This window comes from Lissotriton helveticus, chromosome 1_1 (assembly GCF_964261635.1).
Source record: "Lissotriton helveticus chromosome 1_1, aLisHel1.1, whole genome shotgun sequence".
Lineage (NCBI taxonomy): Eukaryota > Metazoa > Chordata > Amphibia > Caudata > Salamandridae > Lissotriton > Lissotriton helveticus.
The window spans coordinates 1,100,227,276-1,100,247,858 of record NC_136057.1 but is presented as its reverse complement, the minus strand read 5'-3'; the positions used below and the strand labels follow the sequence as shown (position 1 = coordinate 1,100,247,858).

At 42.6% G+C, this 20,583-nt stretch overlaps 1 protein-coding gene across 1 annotated transcript in view; it reads left to right on the top strand.

Moving 5' to 3' along the window:
* The window catches only part of TPH2 (tryptophan hydroxylase 2), a 260,084-nt gene that overhangs the window by 19,385 nt on the left and 220,116 nt on the right, over positions 1–20,583 (top strand). The window contains exons 3-5 of the mRNA XM_078649202.1: positions 15,016–15,150; positions 17,795–17,978; positions 18,084–18,184. Coding sequence (XP_078505328.1) covers positions 15,016–15,150; positions 17,795–17,978; positions 18,084–18,184 — 420 coding nt within the window. The remainder of the gene's footprint in view (positions 1–15,015; positions 15,151–17,794; positions 17,979–18,083; positions 18,185–20,583) is intronic.

The window sequence follows — 20,583 nt, the reverse complement described above, 5'->3', positions numbered from 1 at the left end:
GAGAAAAACACACTTCTGCAAAATGCAAGAACAGGGCTTCTAGTAATGCATTGTGCAAATGAGGCCCAGGGCTGAACCTCAATTGCATTTTGCCTGTTTGCCCTCTGATGACGTTCTAGTGCACCGTTTGACTGGTTTTGTAACAGGGAATTGGCAGACAGGCTTTGCTGCAGTCCATTAAACAAATAGATTTTTGTACAAGCCCAAATAAAATAGCAAACGGAATTTACTTTATAGTATGCTGGGTCCCTATAACCCAAGCAGCGCAAACAGTGCAAAAAACATACACAGCAAGTATTCATATTGTCTCGTTGTTCTGGAGGGAGTCCAGACTCCGGAGAGGGCCTATTCATAGGTAGTTTGAAAAGCGTGCCACTTTTACCATATTCAAGGTAGCCTTTATTTCTTTTTGGCATAATGTTGTTCTAAAAAAATGCAGATTATTTATGGTTTTTTAATTGTGTTCTATTTATTCAGATACCCTTGATCCCTTTCTAGAAATATGCTAAGATCATGTTTTATTGAAATCGAATCTTATAATAGTGTTTAAAGACTGAAAGCTATCTTCATTTAAACGTTTATTGCACTGTTGATGAATATCTTTATTTGTGATGAGTTAGAACTAATGTTCAGTTTTCTGACTTTAAGTTTACAAGCGTATATATGGTATTAGAATACAAGTCATACATATTAACGTCATTAACACTTAACATAGCAACAAACACATGAAAATATTTTTTGACCCATTTTGATTTGTTAATGGTGCAAGCAAAAGATGAAGGGGATAGTTACATATGTGTCATGCAATGCAGGGCACCAAGCAATTTGCTGCTCTGCGTTGCATGAAAGAGAGACTACAGAAATACGCCATGTTCATTAAGTTTAGTAAGATATGGCACATTTCTGCTGTCTTTTAGTGCTGGCCCAGTGTGTGCTTCTTAACGCCAACGCAGACACCCTTTCATCTTGGTCCACGGGTGCCTACATTAAAGGGAAAATTGTTTTTGTGCAAAAGGTAGTACCTTCCTGCACAAAATTAATCCATCCTTAAAGGCATTTTCCTCTTTCTATGTGTGCTGCTTGCATAGAAAAAGGAAGTCACGAGGAGAAATAAATATATTTCTCTTTGTTACACCTGGTTCAGGGAGATGTAGCATTTTTATGCAATTTCAGGTTTACTCACTTTAGTAAATCTGATATTTAGCCAAAATCCATGGGTGAATATATGGGAGCGTCCATGCTCCACTCATGGAACGCTTCCTGGTGCTGCGTTGCATTATATTGTATTCACTGGACCTCCCAAAGCCACATAAAGTGGGTTTGCATGACTTAGTAAATCCCAGATACGGTCTTGTATTGCCTCTAAATGTGTGTTTCAATGAAGGAGTTGTTAAAAGAGTATTAAATTGAGGAATGTTTTCACTTTTCTTGGTTCAATCGTCCTCATCTCCTCCGACGCATTACTGGTTGTGAGCCTGTTAGTGAATCTGGTCCTCTCGTTGTGTTGCTTGTGGTGATTGTACTTGTAGTCGTAGTTGATGAGCAAGTTCTTACCTTACCTGATTCATGGATGGACTGAATTGCTACCTCCCGGGTGTTCCTGGATTGTATTTGTGTTGGTATTACCAACATAGACACATGGGGCTGTTGTTTCACTCTAGCTGTCAAAAGAAGGATATACAGAAGAATAAGACATCCCAAAAACATATATGATGATGGTATGGTGATGTGTTGAATAATAAAAGCACACGGTCCATCTCTTGGATGTTAACAAATGGGCTAAAGGGGAGAGGTATGCACTGGCATTACAATCCCAAGTCATAGCATTAAGAAAAGGACTAACAGCTAGATTCATCAAAGTGAAATCGGCTCGCAAAGGGCCAGATTCTGAGAATCTGGCCCTTTGCGAGCGCAATTTTTGCATTTGGGATTCATCATCCCAAATGCAAAAATCGCAATTATAGAATTGGCAAATTTGCGAGGAATTGCATTTAAGGAATCTCTATCTGAGATTCCTTAAATGCAATTCATGAAACATTTAAAAATTGCGAATTCGCAAATTTGGGCTGCTATTTACCGCGAAGTCAAACCTCGTGGTAAATAGCGGAAACTTAGAAAAATGCACTTAAGTGCATTTTTCTAAGTTGTATGTTACACACACACATGTCCCAAGGACATATGTGTGCATAACACCAGCATCCAATGGCATTTCAGGGGTGCAACAGGGTGTCCATTGGACACCCCTGCACCCTTGAAATCGCAAAATCAAAATGCGAATTGCTAATAGCGATTCGCACATTGATATGTCTTCCCATTCATTCCTATAGGCCTTTAGGCCCATAGGAATGAATGGGGAGTTATTCCTTATTTGCGATTAGCAATTAGCTAATCGCAAATAAGGAAGCTGTAGGAATCGCAATAAATATTGCGATTCCTACATGAATCCCGTTTTGCGAGTCTGTAATAGCGATTCCTTATTATTCGCTATTACAGACTCGAAAAACATGCCGATGATTAATCTGGCTGTATGAAATCAAAAGCAATAATTAAATTAAATGTTAACGTGGGTGGATATAGGGATGCTGGTAAGTACAAAGCAAGAGATATTTTAGACAAAAACCCAGAAGAGAAAACACAAGTTACTTACCAGTTTTTACCATCTGTCTGTTGTATGTAGCTAGTCAAGATTTTGGGGCAGCTCTATTTGCAGAAAAAGAGGTGTTGGCGAGTAGTAGATTGTGCAGCAACACAGGCCCTCAAAAGCTGACTGAAATAAGAAGTGTTGCCATATTAGTGGTAAAATCAGGACAATATATGTTATAGTTGGGTAAAGTAGGTCATAAAAATCTTTACATCAAAAGTGTTAGAGTGTAACAAACATTTAGAAATCCTCTATACTGTATTAGACACGTTGATGGCATAGTAACACGTGTGTGTTGTAGGGTTGTTTTTGGAGACAGGCTATGTGTGTTGACCTACTGCATTAGGAAGTACTCCCGCCACAGCTGCAGCAACCATCTTTCTTGTAATGGTGACTATATGAGAGAGAAAGGAAGAGTTAAAAGAAATGCATTTTACTAGTATTCTATTTAAAATGTTTTTGTGTTAGGGTTATAGACTAAATGAAGGATATGTGTGTGATGTCTGCATAATAGTGAAGGGTGATGGAAGGAAAGAGTTGTGTGAGTGGTTTTACGATTCCTTCTAGGGACAGAAATGGGGTTTATATTTTACCTTGACTTATGTTAGTATTATCTGCAACCGGCAGGTCAAATAGCAAGTGAAGATGCAATAAGGAGAGCATAGTCTACTTAAGTAAGTGAGACAGAGATGAGATCCGTGTGCACCTCCAAGAACAGCTTTTGTCACCTGAATCCAGGAGAATGTCTCCTTTTCCTGCCTACTTTCTACCTGCCATTTCTTCTAAATGCCCCCCTTGGGGCATGCCTCCTCCTCAGATGCGTTTACAGAGTATGTGTGTGTGACCTCCTACCACAAGGCTACTTTCTTCTCCAACAATGCTGCACAGAGACAGACTGTGTAGTTGTTTGTAGTGGTTGGCCATTAATTTGACAAAGGTTGCCTCCTAAGTGAACCTCATCTTGCTCTTGAGTGTTGTGGTTTGCTTCGTGGAAGCAGGTTATCATTTCTGTTGGCTGCAAGGCCACATAATCGAAGAGGGAGTGGGCAGAGAGTAGGGTGTAGGCTGTTTTTTCAAGTGCATGGGTGTCAGTGATATACACAGTCATGTGTATATTATTTGCCTTTGCCCTTCCATTCACAGTTCTCCACCCAGGTGGTGGGGGTCTCTGCCCTAGAGGCTGGTGTAGGAACGTGGAGTATTATGTGGTGTGGGGTGTAGAAGTCACCAAGTAATACTATCATGATACCCTCAGGATTGTCCTTGGATTCACATTAATAAATCCTTTGCTCAGTACTGGTAGAGTGGCGTTGAGCAGTGAGGCCTTACCAGATGAACATGTGCTAAGCATTTCAAAGTGCAAACATGTACTATAAGTAATTGACACGAGTCACGAGAAATCTGACTCCGACTTATAAAAATAGAGTGCATTTTTTTATCTTAGTTTAGACACCAAAATGAATGGAATAGCATATATATGACTGGAGTTATAGATTTTTAAAGCAATATAAAATCAGTGCAAAATAATACAATCAAACTTTATCATTGTGGTCAATGGATGAAATCACTAGTGACAATCGGTCAATTGCAGGTTGAGTTGCGTGGTACCCTTGCAGGGTAAAGGTGATGCAGGTCCCAAGACCAAGCCATGACAGTCAGTTCAATTTTATCTGGCCGTGAAGTCCAGGTGCAGAGTTGTCTTGGCTGTCCCTGGTGCTGAACACGAGCCGCGGGAGACCTGCTTTTACCACTTAAACGGTGCTGCAGGGGAAAAGAATGCAAAACCACAACAATGGGGTGGTTGCTGACATCAGTCTGAGGTCAGATGGAGTTCCCTCCAGGTGCAGTGTCAGGTATAGGGATCGGTTGCCAGACTGTCCACCAACAAGCTTTGGCAGCAGTAAGTAGAGCAGAAAATAACTTAGACAGGCCATTGGCATAACGAGAGGTGAGGGGCCCCCCCTGCAAGGTGAATGGAGGGGCCCCTTCTCCGGATTTTATAAGAAGTTCTGGGGCAGTACTATGCTGCGGGGGCATTCCCGAACAGCGGGGGCTGCGGGGTCTGTGTTATGCCTCTGCTGTTACCTGTCCCCCTCGAGCCTAGCTCGTGGCCCCTAAACTCTGCTCACTGCAGTCCTGCAGCTGCCCCCACTCCCGCCAGCCGGTACTCCTCATCGGCCACAGTAGCGGTCACTGCTCTTCGCCAGCCCACTTCAATCATCTTCTGCCCTTCCAGTTCCTGCACTGGGTGCCCTTCTTCTACAGCCAGCAGGAGTTTTCTCTGCCTTCCGGTTGGTTTGGCCGTAATGATGTCACCCAGGTTTAGAACCCCGACAGCCTTCAATCGCGGTCGCTGTTGCCTCATTCACGGCTCAATCGGTTCCCTCATTGTTCAGTATCGGACCTGGCCTTTTTGGCAGCATTATCTCCTAACATTTTACCTTCCTCCTGTATTTTTTTTAACCTGTTCTTGTTGACTTTAGGACTTTGGGCACTTTACCACTTCCAATCAGTGCTAAAGTGGATGTGCTCTCTCTTTTAAACATGGTATGATTGGTCTACACCTGTTTGGTAAATTTAATTTACCTGTGAGTCCCTTGTATAGTGGTATCCCATATACCCATGGCCTGTCAATTAAATGCTACTCGTGGGCCTGCAGCACTGCTTGCCCCACCCACAGAAGTAGCCTTTCAACCCTGTCTCAGGCCTCTGCCACTGCAGGTCTTGAATGCTGATTGGTCAGGGGATTCTGGGAGGCTGTGTCCTTCCTGCGGAAGGAGGACGGAGGACGGAGAAAGAAGAGGCGCCGACTGGCAGTCGGCAGTATAGGTAAGTGCTTTTTTAAATTTCTTTTTATTTCTCTCCCACCCTCTGTCCTCCCAGAACGTACCTCACCACCCCTGTTCGGTTGCTACCGCTACTGTGAGTCACAACTACAATGTCCCAGAACAGAAATAACGGGTCGGTCTTTGCAATCAAGGTGTCTGGCCAGATAAGGAACATATTTTTTCTTAAGAAAGAGCTCTGGCAAATACCTGGGCCTTGGGATTCAGAAAAGTTGCCTTTGAGATTCAAATGGGAAGAATTTGCATCCACTTCCAACAAATTAACAGATATTCTTTTGTAATCTAGAGTCTTTATAGGGAAACAGGAGTAGGGTGTCACTCGAGTTGCCAAGACTCTGAAGGTGTCTTTCCTTCAGCCAGCTCGGAGGCTTTGCAGTTTGAGAGGCTTAATAAACAACCATGAGGGTCATCTTATGGTTTTCCCTTCTTAATTTTCCCATTTAAAACTGTAACAGAACATTTACGATATGGAATCTCGCCCCATGGTTAACCAATGTAAAAAATTATTCGGGTAGGAGGAAATGGCCTGTGCCTGTATACTCCAAACCAGGTCATGAACACTATCTCCCCTCAGGCTACCAGCCTCTAGAATAGAACATATGGAATGAAGAAAGGTAGAGACCAAAATTCAGCAACCCATATGGAATCTCTGCTATGGCCCTTCACAAAGAATGAGCATGTATTTGCCATATGGTCTAACATAGATCTGCCAACATTTATTTGTCTCAGTTTTTTCTATTAACCTAATCTGCAAGGGCCCTCTGAGCCTATCTTTTTCTACTCTTTTACACATAGGAGATGTGCTAATGAGCACAGAGAAGGGATATACTTCAGATGTATGACCATATATAAAAAACAACCGTAGCAGTAAGAACAAGAAATATTTATAACACTCATTGGCAAAGCCAATAGTTCTTGCTTCAGCTTTTTCAAAGCTTGGATTGTTTTGTGATAGTTTGTGCAAAACTTTGTTGTCTGGGGAACTGCCAGGCCCTTGCAAGTATAAACGAAATATTGGCTAAAAGTAAAACTATTCAAAAAGCACATATTGCTATAGTAGTACCAGGCACTGATTGGACCTACCTTGTGTGTGGATGTGCTTCTTCTGTAAGAGCAGAATGCATTTACTCATAGTGAAGGTACCCAAGACCAATGTTCCCTCTAATTTCTTTCCTCTGTGTGCGGCAGTGTAAGGTCACCTTACAGGGAACAGTGGTTGGTTGGATAAATTCTTCAATTCCCGAGAGACATTAAAGAACTCAGTCACAGCTCTAACTGAGTAAGAAGAAATGCACAAGCCATGATCCTCTCTCACCTGGGTGGTGGTAATGTCCTACTCACCAGCTTCCATCACTTCGCATTTGCTCCATGGCATTGTATCCAATGGGCCACCGTCCATCTCATCATGTGGTTCAATATATATTACATCGCAGCAAGAGTGATTAATCTGCAAATGCTGTCCACCAAAGACTGCATCGACTTTAAGGCTTGAACCTACTAATCAGTAACAACAGGTCCACCGATTCAACTGCTTGAAAATCATGACATTGGAAGACTTCAGATCGAGAAATGCAAGAATGAAAACTGGAGACTGTGTACACACCAGGACCTCCAAGAAAATCCTTTCTGGATTTCAGGCTCACCACATCACTCTCGAAGTTTAGAAAGGGACTAAAGTATTTTCTCTTCAGTGATCACCTCATCTGGCATCGATAAGGACCTCTGAGCTCCTCTGTCTATGAGCCCAACTATGAAGAAACTCTGTCCCACTCAACTCTTTCCTTCCATCGTACACTCTGACTTGCTCCCTAGTCTTTACGCGAACTAAAATGGTTTTGCATTCCTATTGCTTCTTAACGCACTGCTTTTCACATTTTCTTGAAATTTTGGAGGACCCGTTCAGACAAAGAATTGACACATATTTTGTGGAGGAGAGGAGTGAGATGAGATAGACAGTAAAATACCCAGCGGTATAAATACAAGAGATCATCATATACAAGGGGAAGGATTTCTGTAGATCAGGATTACTATAAAAGATGTGTTGAGGAGTAGCTCAGAATGTGTAGTAAATGCATGGAATGCCTTTGAGGCAAAAGTAGCAAAACAATAACAAGCATTGGCAAAGCCAATATATCTTGTTTTTAGCACCTCTTTGCCAAAACCTTTTAGCTATGCTATTCAGCATTATCAAGATGCCGCGCAGCATAATGCAAAGCTAAAAAAAGGAAGGTACTATTATACACCCATGCTATTTTGTAGGCATGAGTATGCTGCATTGCGCATGCATGCCTACAAAATGTTTTATGTTTACAGATCTCAGATTGCATAGTAGATTTAAAAAATTTGAATAGAAGTAGCACTAAAGTGCTTTTAAGTTGGAAGAGTAGGAGGAGATAGCCTAGGGAAGCAGGAGTGTGGAGGGAAGCAATGGGGTGCGGCTGGGGAAGATATCACTTGTGGCAGAAGAATACAAGTGTAGAAACAAAGTGGTGGAGAAGCACACTAAGATGCCTGAAACACATGGAGGGGGAGGAAACACATGGGCAAGAGAGGGTAACATGGAGCATAGCAGAATATGGAAGAGAAGTACACGAAGGAGACGGCTGGAATACACATGCACTCTCATGGAGTGCAGAACCAAAAAGAAAAATTCAGTTCCCAAAAAGTGGTTGAAGGAAGTAAAGGTGCTATGTTCCGGAGGGAGGGAAAACAGGAAAGGAAGGTAAACTCACACAAGGAAATTAATAATGAGCAAGCTGATAGTGAAAATAAAGCCAACCAAAGGGAAGCAGTGGCCAGCGTCTAAGACCAGTGCAAGTTTACCATAGGTCTTTTTACAACCAGACAGATTGAGCTATGTGGTAGATGAGACCCAAAAATCCCAGATCTGGCAAGAAAGCAAGGTCTGTAGATTTATAGTACTTTTCTGTGCATCCGCCACCCTCTGCAGTAGGGTCAGCAGAAAATTAAAGCAATAGTGACATATTATACAACACATATGAGAGCTTAATGATATTCCAAACAAAGGTTTAGATCCAGGTGCAAGGAGGAGTGATCCAAGTGAAACAGTAACATTCTCATAGATTATGGGACCATCTGTGCTTCTGTGTTTGTTTATTTATTTGCATGCTGTTGTGGGTTTGCCAAAGCTCTCCGTAGTGGTTTATTGGGCACATTAAATTCCTCTCGGTCTCCCTCAAAGCAGGCAGCCCTTTTGGAACCTTGACAGTGTGGTGCTAGTCCGCATGTCCAAGCGGAGAGTCTCGAAAAAGATGGCTTGTCATCTTATTAGCACTGGGTTCAGTGCTTAACTTGAGCTGGTGGTTTCCACTGTTGGCACCAGCACTTACTTGTCAACACCAGCTCTTGTGACACTCTGCCACAAGGTGGCAGTGACTCGCTAATTTGGAGATGACCACAACAACAGTTAATTATTAATTCATTATATACGTTGTAAACTATTACCTGCCGCCCAATCCACTCTTAAAGCTTTGGGGGCCTGTATTAGTCTGACTTGTCACACTTGTAGGAGCAGTGTGATGGTTAGTATTTATGTTGTTGTTCCTATAATTGGCAGCATGGTATGGGCAATGTGTTGTGCAAGCTGCAGTGGCTTCCTGATGCGAACCCTGGCATTTCTTTCTTTTTTTTTACAAATTAACGTAAGCACTGTCTGGTTTTCTTGATCCAGAGAATAGTTAGTTACACATAATCTAACTTTGGGATAGCTATCAATCATGCAAATTATCTCCAATGAAATGCATGCAAGGTACATTTTTCTCAGATGTTTTCATTGTGGATATTCTAAAATCCTGGCTGAATGGTACTATCTGGTGGCTCGACTAGCAGGACTCAACGTCACATTCATGGGAATGTTTGAGCTCGAGCCCACCCTAATGGAGGAGCCCCAGTACTTTATGGACATGCATGGCCTGGCTATTTTTAGAGGTATAAGTTATGTAACACCGTGTTTATTTAACACACATTTATCTAGGAGGTTAAGAGTGGAGAGCACTGTGCATGTGATCCTTCTGTCCATGTTGGGTGAAGCAATTATCCCCTACATTTGACTCTCCTCCATAGAACATGCTATTGTCAAGTGTGAGATGGTCGTAAGTGTAGTTATAATGCAGCACATTCAAAATAATTTAGAAAGCAGCAAAGTTTATAAACAGAAAACAAAATAATTTTAGCTATTGTGAGGAAATGTGGGTGGCATCGAGAAAATATTCCTGAACCTGAATGTGGGGTGGAGCTGTCGATGGAGCAGCGGGTGCAGTTGCACTGGACACAGGACCTTGAGAGACTCACCTAACCCAAGTATGGCTTCCTTTTGCTGTGACTGTAAGAGGCCTTTGATTCTTGCTTGTCTGAAGGCTCCCTTCTTAGTTCACTGTCTTAAAACCCTAAGGTTTGACTCAACCTTTATGTGATGACGGGACTAATGCCTGTGATTTCCTGGGTATGTATAATGGTATCCCCACCCTCCATCCTCCTCCCCCCGGCCATGCCTTCAAAACGTCTCTGAAGTGTACAAGCCTGACGTGTGCTTTCAGGTGTTTCTGAAAGCACTCATCATGCTTGTAGACATGCTGCATTTCATTTGTTAATAGACCACAGCACACAATCTGCCCCGCTCTATTTTCAAAAGAAATGCAGCAAGTCTACTGGCAGGACATGTGCTTTCAGAATCACCTGAAAGCACACGTCATGCTTGTAGACTTGCTGCCTTTCATTTGTTAATAGGGCACAGCTGCGGGGCAGATTGTGGGCCTTTGTGAAAGTATTCACGTTAATTGCAACACACACGGGTGCTGTGATTAACATGATTACTTTAAAAAAAGCATACCATCTGCCCCACAGCCGAGCCCTTTTAAACAAAAGAAATGCAGCAGGAGTCACTTGCTGATGAATTTGGGTGGTCTCCCTCCGCCTTTCGAGCCACACACATTTTAAAAGCGGCAGCGGTAACAGTCCTCAGCTGCGTGTGCGCGCTTCACATATTACACTGCGCGCTCTGGGAGACGTAGATACGCCCAGGCCCGCACATTACAGGGAACAGTGCCCAAGACTGAAGTAGGCTGGCCCAATGCCCCATGCTGTATACTATAAAGAGCAAAACAAATATGTGAATGACACAACAACAAATAAATGGATGAAGCGGGCTTGTTGAAAACCCCCATAAGTCAGTATATTAGATATCTAGGGGATCATTACGATGGTGGGCTGACAAAGTCCGCCTGCCACCTTAATGGTATAAGGGACCGCCCGCCAAGGGTGCGGCGGTCCTGCCGTGCAAATTAGGATGCAACCGCCACCCTGGCTGTCGCATCCTGCATATAATGCATTGTGGCGGACGGTGCTGTCAGCAGAACCCGCTGCAATGCACAATATGCATGTTGTGCATTTGCATGCACAATGTGGCTGGCACCGCGCGGTGCCTGCCACATTGTGCATGCAAACGGAGGGGAGTACCATGGGATCCCTGGGGTCCCGCAACGGGCCCCCAAAAGTAAACTCCGCCTGACTTTCCATGGCTGAGGCTCTAGTTGTGCCATTTGCCCTGGATGCCTTTAAATATTTGGAAGCTGACTTCAAAAGGTCTGTTAATTCTGTAAAAGTCTTAGGGGGAGATTTACAAAAATGTTGCGCAACGCAGTGCACCCGCCCACGAGGCTGCACTGTGTTGTGCGACAGGGAGGGAGCAGAAGAGCACCATATCTTCAAAGATATGGCCCTCCGCTTTCCCTTGCGCTGGTGCTGATTTTAGCTACTGTGCGCCATGCACACACCTTAGCGCTGCAGCGCTAGGGTGTGTGCATGAGTGTAGCATGGGTTTTGTACAGGAAGAGGACCCTTCTTGTACAAAATACTATGCTAGGGACAATGCAAATCTTTTCATATTTTGCATATGTGCTGCACAGTGCAGCACACATGCAAAGTCGGAAAAGGAAGGAGAAATTAAAGCATTTCTCCTTCCTTGTGCCTAGTTGAAAAGGGGACAGTTTCCTCACGTTAAACCCAATCTACTGTTTTTAGTAAATTATGTTTAGCTGAGAAACCTTGGGTGGGTGCATGGGAACGCCCTTGCACCACCCTTGGTGCACCCCCATGATGCCGCAAAGTAATATGAAGCAGTGCAATGCGCTGCTTTGCATTACTTTTACGTCATTTCCAGCGCTAAACAAGTTTAGCGCTGGAAAGTTATTTACGAAAAAAAAGATTTTGCATTGTTTTGCATCACCTTTGTCACACAAACACGGCGCAAAATCTTCGTAAATCTCTGCCCATATATTTTCCAAGCTCTCAATGTGAGGTTGCCCCCTAACACTATTTTGTGATATTGCTCGCAAGGGTGCTCAACATCTCTGAAAATACCAGTAGCAGAATTGGACAGTCAAATGAAAACCCCAGTAGAGATGGATACCATGGCTGTGCTCTCCAGAGGGGTGTCACAATTGTTACTGTCACCAACTGCCTGAGACTATGAAATCCATCAGTGAATGATGAGAAAAGATGGAAAAGGATAAAGATTTCCACTATACCTGTCTTGAAGAACAGGGCCTGCAGCCAAGGCTTCCAGATCAGATCTACAATTGTCTTTCCCCAACTGAGTTGTCAGTTGTGAGGCAAACAGATCTATTTCGAGGGGTCCCCACTTTACTGCTATGGTTTTGAAGATCTAAAATTGTAATCACCAGTCGCTGCTATTGTAAAGACTACTTGACTACCACTCTGCCACTGAGTTGAATGGGCTCAGAAGGTATTCTGCTATCAACTAAATCTTTTGAGGCATACAAAAACTCCCACATTGAACTAACTAGCTCTGTCAAAATTCCCAACCTCATTCCCTTTAGTCTGTTTATGTATCTGACTGCTGTCAGGTTGAACATCCACAGAGGGACCACATATCTTATACTGTTTGTTTACCACACTTCCAATTGCAAAGGAGTCCACAACAAGCTCTAAACAATGTATGTGCATTTATTACTCCACACTGAAGTTCTTACTCCAGTTGAGCACCTGACACATCTTGCACCCCAGCACCTCTCTGGTTGCATCTAACTGCAAAATAAGTTTTGGGGTGTAGGAAAATGGCCCTCCTCTTCCAGTCATCCACATGGCCTGACCACCATCCTATTTTCCCCCACCTCCTGATCTAATGGTATGATCTCTAAACAGTTCAGCCTTCTTTTTGGATGTTTTATCTTTAAAAGTTGATGAACCCTGTAAAAAAGTGGACCCAGAAAGATCGCCTGAATTGAGGAGAGCGCAGACCCACCAGTCTTGCTTACTGGCACTAACAAATGTACTGATGTGTCAGTATCATGGACAGCTACATTTGATTGCCTTTAACTTTACATTGAAAGTGACAAAACCTTTATCACCGAGTCCTCAAAAAAATCCCCAAAACTCCATCTGAATCAGATCTGAATTCTTCCCATTGACAATAAATCCTAGATTATAAATGAACTGTCTTGCTATCTAAACTTTTCTCAGCAATAGAGATTTCCACTGACCTATACAAATCATATCACCCAGATATATTACCATCTTCAGGCCCTGTGAAATAAGTGTTGCCCTTATTGTCGTTAGCAACTTGCTTAAACACCAAGGAGCGAAGGATAGACCGAATGGATGGGATAGGAATCTGAAAGCCTGATCCTGCCACAGGCACTGCAGATATTTTCTATGATGATGGAATATTGACACTGTTAAGTAAGCATCTTTTAAATCCAGACACATCATCCAGTCTGTCAATATAATTTTGCTGACATTGTCCACTGTTTCTATCTTGAAATTGTGATAGGGTTAGATCCTTCATATTTATTACTTTTAGTAACATTATGTTCTTTTTCCTGTTGCTGTTGAATTGCCAATGTCAGTAGCCTCTGCCTGTGTGTCAACATTACTACGGTCTCTCTCCATAATGAAATACATGTGTAATGTTCACTTCAGAGGGAGTTGAACCGTCACAGTATGCATAATCCCCAAAATAAAATAATAAGCATATATATTTATATGTTTCAAATAGTCACTTTAAAAAAATACTTATTTTCAGTGCAAGACACATTTTTATCCAAATCTTTGATTGTTACTCAGAGGCTGCAACGCAGTGCACTGAATCGAACTGTCCTGCCATTTTCCCCTGAGTACTGACCCAAGCATTAACCTCACTACAGAAACAGAAACAAATAAATGAAGTAGACCAGCATGTTTTACAAGTGTGTGGTGCAACATAATCACAATGTAGCAAACGCTAAACCTAACTTAAACTAAATACACGAGTCACAATAAATCAATTTAAATGATAAATGAATGCAGATTAAACATGGCCTTAACTCACAAGCAGCAAGAAAAGAGGAAGTATGTGTATAGTCACACCTATTGTTGGTGTCTTTCTTCCGTCTAAAGATGCAGGATTGTGGGAATTGTAGTGTTATTTGACATTGCTTTGAATAAAAATTGCGAATATCCCCCCAAAAATATTACTGTTAGCACCTGCTGCCCCCCAAATCCTTGACCGTACAGACAATTAAATCAGGTGCTCATACTGCACAGTTCCACTGAACTGAAAATGCACGCAGAAAATAATAGTTTGTGACAGCCTTTTAGCCTTTCGATTGAGGCAATCTCAGCATTCCACTGAGGGTGTGTGATTAACTGTTAATGTATCCACCATGCCTGTTGTGTTGTTTTTCCACTTGCTTTTATCGTATGTCTTTCCTCAAGATGGGTCAATATTCTGAAAAATCATTCCCATCTTTCAAATGGCAAATCATGTTATTGAGTAATGTGTTGAGAAGGGTGGGCATTTAAAGGCCTTTCAGTGAAAATGTGAACAGTGTAAATTGTAGTGTGCCGATTCTGTTGACAGAATGAAATGCACAGATCACTAGTTCACAACAACACGATTTTGCACATTTTGCAACATGACTGATCTGTGCATCGTTGTGTTTCAAGGGTCCCCATTTTCATTGGCTCTCTCTAAACAAAGGGTAGCCTGCTCGGGACATTAGCCTTCGGTCTGAGCTGCACGGAGCTTAAGCCTACGTAGCTGGTCCTTCATCGGTTCATCCTTGTTTTTTAAGTCTTCAACAAATATTTTTGCCTCCTGCTCAAAGGCAAACGCAAATATACTTCAGCAGGGCCTACCACAGCTGAACCGCCAAGAGGTGACATCTTGTGCATAACGTGCCTTTTCGCCGGTGTCAACCCATTATTGGAGCAACCGGAAGCGATATGTTGGCGCTATGCAATGACAGTGCATCCACCTGTCAAAGATGCACTGGTATTACGTCAGAGTTCAAGCATTCTGACCATTATGTGCTCAAGAACATAATAATGGTTCAGAAATGCTGTCTCTCAGCCATGTCTTTGTGAAATATGCGTTTGCACATTTTGCTACTTGCACCCACTGTTAATTGCCTTCTACATGTTTCTTAAATGTGACAATCTTACATTATTCATTATCTACACATTTCTGAGAATCTGTCTAACATCGTCTTTTAACTCTACTTTTTGCAGTTTAACATCGCCAATTCTGCTAAGATCGAGGAAGGCACACCTAAAGACAGTGCTGCAGATAATAAAAAGACTGCGATTGTCTTTTCGTTGAAAAACGAAATTGAAGGACTGGTCAAAACTATCCGTCTATTCCAGGTAAGTAGTTGCTCCCTGTATGATTCAACAAACTGAGAAGAGAATCTAAATGCTTGCGTCTATCCATGTATGCTACTTTGGAAACAATCCATATGTTTTCAATGTTAATTGATGACTCTTTCTTGAAGTTATTTTTGGGGTTTAAGCGTGGGCAGAGTTTATTCAGTCAAATACGACTTTCCTTCTTATATCATCAGAGGGGAGGGAAATTACTCTAACATAAACTTTAAAAAATGGAAAAGCTTCTCGTTTGGTGTAGAAATGCAGTTCTTACTTCCCCAATCTATTGGTGATGACATAACACAAGATTTCATTTTAAAATAGCCTCATTCACCATATTCCAGCACACTTTTAATTTACATATATTCTTTTTTGGGGTGTATAATACAAACACAGTTATTCATAGCGTACTATTTCTTCAATTGAATGGTTCTCATGAATTGATTTTAAGGGTTGGTTTAGAGTTTGGCAGAGAGGGTATCCGTCACAACAGTTAAATTGATGTCTGCTTGCCCGATTTAGAGAAGAGCGGACCTTAAGTATGTCGATATGAAGCCTGCATACTCCTCCGACAGCCTGAAAGAGTACAGGCTGTGAGGGGTAAGCCCAGGGACGGCTTTAGCGCTGATGGCGCTCTGTGCGACAATCCCGATCCGCCGCCCCCCCCCCCCCTACCCCCATCCCATGACCACCAATTCGGAGTCTCTCCCCAACACCTGCAAAAATGCCCCTTATCTCTCCCATCATAAGATATTGCTAAACACAGCGCCCCCTGAGGTCACAGCCCCCCCCCCCCCCTCCAGAGGTCAGCACCCAGAGCGACTGCACCATTCGCACTGCCCTAAAGCCGGCCCTGGGTAAGCCATCCGAATGCCCGCACAATTAAGATTGGGCGAATGGATGGCTTTTTTTGCTGTCCATCACTGCCAGGTAAAATCTGGCAGTGATGGACACTACAAAAAAAATAATGGACCCCAAGCTATGGGAGAAAACTCACATGGTGTGGGGGGTCATTAGTTTTCATTCCAAAAAATAAAGAAAAAAACAGTCCCGCTTTGGGAATTTCTTATAGAAAAATTACAAACATGTTAAACGTTTGACGGGCTGTCTGTCATGTTTGACATAGCTGTGCATCAAACTTTCACAACGTTGACAGGAACCACAGTTTCTTCCAATGTGTAGAATTAACCCATGATAATTGCAGAGAGGCTTTATGATTACAGTTTAAACATAAACTACTGCAAGAAGGGGTAAAAAAAATTGCAAACCCTCAGGTGTAGTCAGTATTTATATCTATTAACACAATTAAAATCAAATCCACTGGAATCATATCTTATGTCGGTGCGAAATTCTGAAATTGGGGCCTTAAATTAAATACTACTAAATACAGGGACTCTCGCAATGTGTGCCCGGCAGGTGAAGAATGACACCTGTTTCGTGGTCCTAGAGAGGACCTCGAGTAACGTCTTTTGGACTGCTCACAGCTCTACTCGGGTTTACTACAATTCCTTAGACTCGCATTCAAAGGATATTCAAGCTCTGATAGGACAAGAAACCCTTTCTCCTTCAGGTTGAGTTTACAGAAGTTAGCGTTGTGACGAGCACGCTTTATGTGTTATCTTAAAATAACCTGTGCAAATTAACAATTAAATCCTGAGAAAGTTTTATTGGAAAGCCTCGCAAAGCTGTTATGATTTTTTTTTTTATTACTAGCAATGTTCACCATGACATATGAATTATTTTAACTTTTTGGTTGGTAAGGACTAGTTAAAATTATTTTAAAACTGTGAATTACTTTAAGAGCAAAACACATAAACAATACATATTATGAACTATAATGTATGAGGCACTGTAGTTAGTACTGGATTCGCTCACATCTTATGTGCTAGCTGAAACACTCTCTTCTATTCACGTGGCTTTACTCGGATATGTGTTGCTGTGATTAACTGAGGTTTCATTGTATGAATATGTGTTCATTTTGTTTTGTTTAATGTACTGGCTATTTCACAGTATACGAATACAAGCATACATTGGATCTGTTATAATTAGGGCTCCCGAATTTATGGTATTTATTTTTTTGACATTTCCGTCTGTATTTATCCATTTTTATTTTTTGTCAACTTTATCTGTATTTACCCATATTTATTATGGGTTTTGTGAAAGAAATAAAGATGAAACTGGTATATTTCCGTATCTATTTAACCGATATATCTGCAGTCATGCTTGAATCCCTGCCAGGTTTCAGTGATATGAACACAGAAGATAAACCAATGCACTTATATGAAAATATGCACATTCTGAATCAACCTTGTGCATATACTGTTTAAGCCTTTTTATTAAAATGTCTTAACCTAGAAACTAAAACGAAATCTTCCAATATAATATTCAATCCTTATTTAATTCTCTGGCGCCATCTAGTGACTATGTTATTCACACCAACCTTTACTGTGCTACATGCGCATTAAATAAAATAGGCCATCTGCAATGTTTTTCGTCGGTTTTGATTTGAATGAATAACTAAAGGCCACCACTATTACTTTGCTTCTGTAACGGTTGTATGGCCATTGGAATGTGCTGGATTTGTCTTAATCGTTTGTTGACAGTTATCTCATTTAAATCACGGTTATTTGTCGTCTTTCCTCAGGAAAAACATGTAAATATGGTCCAGATTGAATCACGAAAATCAAAGCGAAGAAATTCCGAAGTGGACATTTTTGTGGACTTTGAGTGCAGCAAGAAAGAATTTAATGAACTGGTTCAGTTGCTAAAATGCCAGTCAAACATCGTGTCTGTAAGCCCGGCTGGCAGTGCCTGGCCGGAGGAGGAAGGCAAGGCATTTTTATGCAGCGTTGCGGATTTTAAAAAGTACATTTCTGGAATGAAAAATATGATCCCTCAGCTAACGAGTTGCTTGTGCGCCCTGTCTTTCACAGAGTTTGACGGCGTCCCCTGGTTCCCCAGGAAGATCTCTGAACTGGACAAGTGCTCGCACCGAGTATTAATGTATGGGTCTGAGCTGGATGCAGACCACCCGGTAAGTTTGGACTTACTGCATGCTCATAGCAATGCAAAGACTGGGGCCAGGGCGTCATAGGAAGGAAACTATGGATTGGAGTAGAAAATGCCAAGACGCGAAGAACCTCGTAGGTGCACCCTCACTAGGACTAATCAACGCTAGGTTTCTGACACCCAAAAGCGAAAAGAGAGGCCTTGGAAACTACGAACGAGGCACTATGTTGAAAACGAGTAGCAGCAGAAAAACACAAATCTGATGGTTTTGAAACGTTTTAGGCCTCTTTAATGCGACAGGTTACACAGTTAATATTTTAATATTACTACTCCTAGGGGCTTGGATTACAATGATTACTTCATTAAAGTACGGTCCCTGCTTACGCATTAGCAAGTTGTGTGATTCTGTTGCAACAAGTGATTCAAGAGTGCGGGTTAGACGTTTCCTTCACATTTATCACAAGAAACATTTCGGCAGGTCACAACAGGGGTAAATACTGGAATGAAGACATGTTGATGCAGGAATGACCAAACTTTACATATTATATCCAATTTTTAGGGCATTATTTCGAGTATGTGCTACTTATTCCAAGGGACAGGATTTCAACAGGTGTTATAAATACCACACTCACCCAGTGCACCCACAATGAAGGCATGAACTCCTCCTCCCTCCACAGGACTGCCATGCTCAATGCCTGGATACCCTTACGGGTGATTAGCCGTGCTCTACAAAATAATATAATTAGGAGCTGGGGAGTGGTGGCTGGCATTTAAGGAGAGTGGTGAGGCGGGCATGCCCTCCTCCTCACTGCAGTCTGGTGTTCAGCGCGTGCCCAGCCAACTCCCTTAACCAATCCGGCATTGCTGTCATGCTGTTAACCAGCATGAGAGAAAGGCCAGGATTGGAGGGAGCGGCCTCTCTCGGCACTCCTGAGGGCACTGGAAGCCTGTCTAACCCAGCTACAAAGGTTTCAGAGTGCACACATGTATGACTGGCTGTTGTAACCTCTCTCAAAGGGACACGCAGACTTTGAACTGAAGTACCTAGGCAGCCCACCCTCCTCCCTGCTGCTTAAACTCAGCAAGACGCACCTGACCTGACACTCGGTTGCAACTTACACAAGACTACTTCTCCCCCTCTGTTAAATTAAAAATATTTTTTTGGACAAATATATATAATTATAATCCTTCAATGAGTTTGTGTGAAGCTCTAATCACATGTCCTGATCATGTCTTCGGAAACTGGGAAATGACAGGAGAAGTGCCCATGACCTTCAATGGTGATGTAGGGACAAGAGCAGTCAGGGAGTTCTCAATAGTCTTTTCAGAATCAGTCTCTGCAGTGACATCAGGAACTGACAAGTGATGAGCTAAGAGTCGAAAGTGTGAGGAGTCTCGCGTAATGGGCTTTCCAGGACGTTTGGCAGTCACCATGTGTCCTTTACTAGTCACAACATGAAATGGCTCAGTGTTAGATTTGGGGGGTCTCTAGTTCGCAGAGGTAGATACCTTTGACAAATAGGGACCGTTGCAACTAGTCAGTTTAAAGGGGTACACTCCTAAAATAACCCCTGCTCACCCTCTCGGTAGCTTGGCACGAGCAGGCAGGCTTATCTCAGAGGCAGTGTGTAAAGCATTTGTGAACACATACAGTAAACCAGTGACAACACTACAGATGGACACCACACAAGTTGTAGTATAAAAATAAGTATTTTTATATAGACTTAACACAAGACCACAAACAACAAAAATCCACAATACTGTACTTTAAAAATGGTAGAAATAGCTTAGTTCTCTTTAGATGGTAAATGCGACTCTTTGAGTTCAATGTACCTTTGGATGCGTAACGCTATACAACAAAAGTGTTGCAGGGAAGGTGATACGTCGGTTCCTTACACACAAGAACGGTGATGCGTCAGGTCCCTACTGATCTGTAGGGAATGCGTCGGTTCTTCTCGGCGTGGGGAGGTGATGCGTAGATTTCTTACTGCTCTTCAATGGTGATGTGATCACCAGCATCTTGATGCGATGAAGATCCGGTGCAATGAAACTAAAATGCTATCTTCTCCTTGATGCGACACAATGCGTGCACGCCTGACAGCAGTGCGGTGACTCAACGATTCTTCTGAACCACGACAGGCCCTGCGACATGCTTCTCCGGTGATGCAACGGAGACACTCTTCTCCAGTGATGCGAGACGCTTCGGCAATGCAATGTGACAGCTGCAGCGGGAACACCCTTCTTCAGTGATGCGATGACAGTGGTGGCGCCGGCGACACGCTTCCCGATGATGCGACGGCATCTGATGCGACAGCGATACTCTACTCCGGCGATGCGATGTGCTTCTGCGAGGCGAAGCGACAGCGGCGAGACCCTTCTTCAGTGATGTGACAACAGCGGCGGCGACACACTTCTTCTTTGTGA